At 36.5% G+C, this 6,000-nt stretch overlaps 1 protein-coding gene across 5 annotated transcripts in view; it reads right to left on the minus strand.

The window, feature by feature from the left end:
• LOC107838985 (serine/threonine-protein kinase 38) overlaps positions 1 to 5,419 on the minus strand; it is an 82,005-nt gene extending 76,586 nt beyond the window's left edge. For 3 of the 5 annotated variants that reach the window (XM_016682301.2, XM_047395336.1, XM_047395335.1), the window contains exon 1: positions 5,143 to 5,419. In XM_016682301.2, coding sequence (XP_016537787.1) covers positions 5,143 to 5,282 — 140 coding nt within the window. In that variant the 5' untranslated portion in view covers positions 5,283 to 5,419. The remainder of the gene's footprint in view (positions 1 to 5,142) is intronic. The other 2 variants (XM_016682300.2, XM_047395338.1) reach the window with 2 other exon arrangements.
• Positions 5,420 to 6,000: the final 581 nt, after the last annotated feature.

Here is a 6,000-nt window from a genome sequence, read left to right on the forward strand (position 1 = left end):
ATATTCTCCAAAATAGATCTTAGAAGCGGTTATCATCAAATCCAGATGAAATCCGGGATGAGTGGAAAATGGCATTCAAGACCAAACTTGGTCTCTATGAATGGTTGGTGATGCCTTTTGGCCTCACCAATACTCCTAATACTTTTATGCGTTTGATGAATCATGTGATGAAACCTTTTATTGGGAAATTTGTGGTGTACTTTGATGATGTGTTGGTGTATAGTAAAACAATCGATGAGCATGTTGATCATTTAAAGTGTGTGTTTGATGTGCTTAGGCAAGAACTCCTCTACGCTAAAATGTCTAAATGCTCTTTTGGTGTTTTTTTGGGTTTTGTTGTGAGTCCAAGGGGAGTTGAGGTGGATGAATCCAAAATAGACGCTATTAAGAATTGGCCAACTCCCACGTCCGTCGGTGATGTGTGTAGTGTTCATAGATTGGCTAGATTTGTTGAAGGATTTAGCACCATAGCCCCTTGACTAAGGTGATCTGGTGATCCGAAAGGATACATCCTTCTTTTGCGGTGAGGAACATGCACGAGCTTTTGCCACCTTGAAACACATGCTTAGTTCCGCATCATTGTTGCAATTAACCAACTTTGATAAAACTTTTGAAATTAAATGTGATGCTAGTAAAGTGGGTATTAGGACCATTTTGATGCAAGAATTAACTCATTGCCTACTTTAGTGAGAAGCTTAAAGGCGCGACTTTGAATTACTCCACATATGACCTTGAGCTTTATGCATTGATTAGGGCTTTGGGTAACTGACAACACTACTTATGGCCTAAGAAGATTGTCATTAGGACTGATAATGAGTCCTTGAAACATCTTAGGTCACAAGAAAAGTTAAACAAGAGGCAAGCCAAATGGGTTGAATTTCTTGCAACGTTCCCTTATGTGATTCGTTACAAAGGGGGGAAGGATAATGTAGTAGCGGATGCCTTGGAAACATGTTTTGGTTTCTACTTTGACTTCTAAGTTGTTGGGTTTTGAGAGCATGAAATCATTGTAGCCCAAGGACCCCATTTTTGCTCAAATCTAGCAAGATTGTGGAGCATGGCTAAGGGACCGTAAGCTTAAGGATAAACCACCCTCCCCATTTGCTACATTTGATGGTTACTTGTTCAAGAACAAACGACTCTATGTGCCTATGAGCTCTTGAATGGAAATTTTCGTGAGAAAGGCACATAATGGGGGTTTGATGGGGCATTTTGTATTGATAAGACATTGGGGATCCTTGAAGAACATTTTTATTGGCCTAAAATGCATAGTGATGTTGCTAAAGTTTATGGTCAATGGGTTGAATGTCGAGTGCTTAGTCCAGGCTACTTCCCCGTAGCCTATATACCCCTCTCATTACCCCTTAAAGACCTTGGCTTAACATTTTTATGGATTTTGTGTTGGGCTTGCCAAGGACTAAAAGAGGGATGGATAGCATCTTTGTGGTTGTTGATCATTTTTTCAAAATGGCTCACTTTATTGCATGTCATAAGTGTGATGATGCCCCACATATGACCTCTTTATTTGTTGACCATGTCAAGTTGCATGGTATCCCCCAATCCATAGTGAGTGATAGGGAACCTAAATTCCTTAGCCACTTTTGGAAGGTCTTGTGGGGTAGACTTGGGACAAAATTGTTGTTCTCTACATCATGTCAACCACAAACTGATGGTCAAACCGAAGTTGTGAACCGCACCTTTGGGTCTATGCTTCAGGCCTTAGTTAAAGGAAAACTCACATCTTGGGAAGAACATTTGTCTTTAGTTGAATTTGCATATAATCGTGTCATTCATAATTCTATTGACATGTCTCCATTTGAGGCCCCCTAACCCCTCTTGATCTAACCCCTTTGTCTCAAGATGTTGTGTTGCGTGTAGATGGTAACAATAGGGCCGAGGCCATGAAAGCTTTGCATGAGAAAGTGAGACTTCAACTTGAGAAGAAGAATCAAGAAAAGGCCAAGAAAGTCAACAAAAGGAAAAAAAAAGGTGGTGCTTGAACCGGGTGATTGGGTTTGGGTTCATTTTCGAAAGGAAAGGTTTCCCCACAAGAGAAAGACCAAGCTAATGCCTAGAGGAGATGGTCCATTTGAAGTGCTTGAAAGGCTTAATGACAATGCCTACAAAATTGATCTTCCCCCGGATTACCAAGTGCATAATACATTCAACATTTGTGATCTTTCTCCTATGGATGTATGTGATGAAGGCCCCTTAAATTTGAGGGCAAATTCTTCTCAAGAAGGGGAGAGTGATACAACCCAAGGGCCCCCAAGGCATTTCACAAGGACCCAAGCCCGTGAACTTCAACATTGGCAAGGGTTATTCATGAAGAAGGATGCACTTGAGTGCATTATGAAATCCTCCCGAGAATTCCATGTATTCATGACAACATTTGATGGGTCATACGTTGAGAAAAAGGAGGAGGATTAGGATTTTTTATGAATTCAACATCCAAACAATGCCCTTACTGAATGTAATAACATAGGGTCTTCTTTATTTGCTTAGTATAAGTAGCTTCTTTTATGTTGGAAGACTTAGAATTTCATGACAAAAAAATACTCTATTGTTATTGAGATATTATGAGAGCTTGCTAAGCTTTTAGTTGTTTCTTGTTTGGAAAGAAGAGTTGCTTGGGATATCAATTCCCTTAGAGGTTTCTTCTTAGAGTTAGGTTCTTGTTGGGATATTTGAAGGTCACTTTAATTTATTAAACTTGGTTGACTTTGATTCCCAATTTGTGTCTATCTATTTATCTTCTCTTATTTCTTTGTTCAGCCTCTTATTATTAGTCTTAATCGTGCTTCATTTTCTTGTTAATCTTAGCTTCCGTTTTAGGGTTTGTATCAAGGTGGTTAACACTTTTTGAACTAATCTGATGCATATAGCACCTATTAACCAGCTGAATGTTCCTTTTATTAAGGTTTCCTTGTGTGGAGCATGCTTTATTTAAGGTTGTTTAGCTGAAACATATTACTTTTGTTGGCAGCTTTTCTACATATTAATTTCCGAAGCTATGATCAATCATCCCATAGTTAGTGCATAGATGTGTGTATACCTTGCCTTGACTGAATATGAATCATCCCTTGAGCTTCCCTATTTTAATCTGTCAACATCCTGAGAGTTAACTATATGTCTTTCCAGTTTAGTTAGCAGGTCCAGTAGATTATTTATCTCCCAATCACATACATTTCTCCTTAAAATCAGGTTCCATGTGTTTCCCTCTCTGTATTATGCTATGGTTGAGTCTGGATCACTTGCTATCTGAAAGATGCTTTGAAACTCATCTTTTATTGCAGTGTTGCATCACCATTTCGCTTTCAAAAAATTAATGTGTGCTCCATTACCTAATTTGAAAGAGGAGTGCAAATGAACTTCCAACGACCAGTTCCATGAGGGATTCTAGTGAGCTTTGTGCACCAATGATTATGTTCTCCCTTTTATTTGATAACCTGATTTTTCTCTCCATATTTGTGTTTGACAGTTTGAGTTCGTCTCCCACAACCTGATTCCTATAAGTTGTATCTCCACAAATATTTCATCAGCAAACACTTGTTTATCTTTTAGACCCAACCAGCCTTGGAGTTTTGGTTGAATAACTTTAGATTACTTTGAATTATGACGCAGACCGTCACCTTCCCACTAAAAGGATCTTTCGATTCTATCAAGCTGCTTTTATACCTTGATTGGAAAAAGGAATAGAGAGAAAATAAATTGGGATAGTGCCTAAAACGCTACTAATGAGTGTTTATTGACCACCAATAGAGAGATAGTGCTTCTGCCGGGAAGCCAACCTTTTTTCATACTTCTCTATCACCCCATTCCAGATCCCAGAGGATTTAAATCTAGCACCTAGAGTGAGCCCTAAATGAGTTGTGCCAAATGTACTTATACCAAAACACATAATTTCTATGAATTCCTCTAAACTAGGGGCTTCATTGACTGAAAAATAATGCTTTTGAGCATGTTGATGTATACCCTTGACATAGCTTCAAAGATGAGCAACATAAGGTTGAGATGGATGACTTTAGCCGCACCACAAAAATTAGTGTATCATCTGCGTACGTACAACAAGTGTATACTGAAACTGAATTCCCAAGATTGGTGGCCCATTTTGAAGCTTTCAATCTACTGTAAATGCTTGGCTTTCTCTAGTTCTAGTATTTTGCTAAGATCCTCCATTTCCAGAATGAAAAGAAAGGGGGTCTCCCTGCTTGAAACCATTTTGTGGGGAGAAAAGCCAACAGGACCTCAATTAATCAAAACCATGTACTTCACTCTAGCAATAGTGATTTATACACCTTTCACTAGAGCCCATTTTCCTTAGAGTTGAGAGAAGATAGATCAGTTAAGTTGGTTAAAGGCCTTCTCTATGTTAAGCTTCAAAAAAGACAAAGATTCCCAACTTTTTTGCTCCGGTCCAGGACCACATTTGCTATTAAAATTACATCAGTAATCTGTAATCTGCAATCTGCCTGCTCTCAATGAAAGCATTTTGATAACTGGGTCACCATATGATTTATGCATTAATGGCTTTTGAATGGATCATATCTCACACACAAGGCAAAAAAAAAAAAATGTTCAGACTGATCTCTTTAACTGACTTCCCAGTCTGACCTTTGTGATTTTGCCACTTTGCTAGGTGGTCCTCTAATTATATAAAAGAACTAATCAATCTGAACCTTAAAAACTGTGATCATCGACAAAGAACAAGCTTAAAAGTAGGGTCTTTAACATACAGATCTCACTGCTTTCCCACAATGTCAAAGAACAAATACTTATCCTAGAGAACATAAGGTGACCATCATAGAATATCCATCCTGTTTCATTTGGACCAGTTTCATTGCAATACTGATAATGCAACAAAATCGGAAAAGGATACTGGTGATTAATCCACCATCAACCCCGTCATGCTAAAATTCAGCCAAGACTCTTTATGACAAAAATTTCTCCTTAGTCCAACCAGCTGATCCAACTAAATAAAGTCAATTTGCTCCAAACAAGAAAAGAGATGATGAATCCCAAAAAAAAAACGCGCAACTCTTTTTATCTACTTGGAGCTATGAAGACATAAAAAGCTAATGGTAACGAGAAATCTTTGAAGAAATAAAACAAGGAGAAATAAACAGGAAAAGAAGAAGTTACCTTTGTTTGCGTTCTTGAATACTCTTCATCTGGGTCTTGTAGTGATTCTCAATAAATTGCTTAGCAGCAGCAACTTTCTCCATTGTCAAGCTTGAACCAAGCACTTCCTCTTCGCACTGTCCTTGTCCGTCCTCCATCATTTCCCCTCTCTCTTGTTCCTCTCTCTCTATACGTATCACTTGAAAAATAAGAGTGAAATGAAACCTGAAAAGTACAGTTGGGACTATCGTTTACCTCATCAGCACCGAGACTTCAGCTGCTTTATACTCACGAAATTACATCTAAAACTCAATAGTGGGCGGCTTTGGATATTTTGATCTAATAAGAAAATTATTTAAATACTAATCTTAATTTTTTTTAGTACAATATAAGTATAATTTTGTGCTTAAATATTTTTAAACTTTTTATGCTTATTATTAATTTATTTTTATTTTTATTATTTTTATTTTTTTGTTTTTTCTTTAATTTTATTTTTATTTTTTAATTTATTTACCTCAATCTTTATTTTTTTTCTCAAATATTATTTATTTTATCATTTCTTTTTTTAATTCATTTGTCTCAACCTTTATTTTTCTTTTATTTTTAGTTTTTATTATTTCTCTTTTTTTACTCATTTTTCTCAAATTTTATTTTTATTTTTTCCTCTCATTTTTTTTCTCAATTTTTTTAATTCTTCACTTTTTTCTTAATATTCATTTTTTCTTGTCTTTTTTTTCTCAATCTCTTTTTTTTTTCTCAACTTCTTTTTTTTTTTTCTAATAAATAAAAAATTGGATAATCCGCAAAAGGATTTCTTTTCTTGACATCAAAGCAAATTAAAGGGCATCAATTATTGTTACGAATTTTCTTGGGACAAGA

Source organism: Capsicum annuum, chromosome 8 (genome assembly GCF_002878395.1).
Source record: "Capsicum annuum cultivar UCD-10X-F1 chromosome 8, UCD10Xv1.1, whole genome shotgun sequence".
NCBI classification, from domain to species: domain Eukaryota; kingdom Viridiplantae; phylum Streptophyta; class Magnoliopsida; order Solanales; family Solanaceae; genus Capsicum; species Capsicum annuum.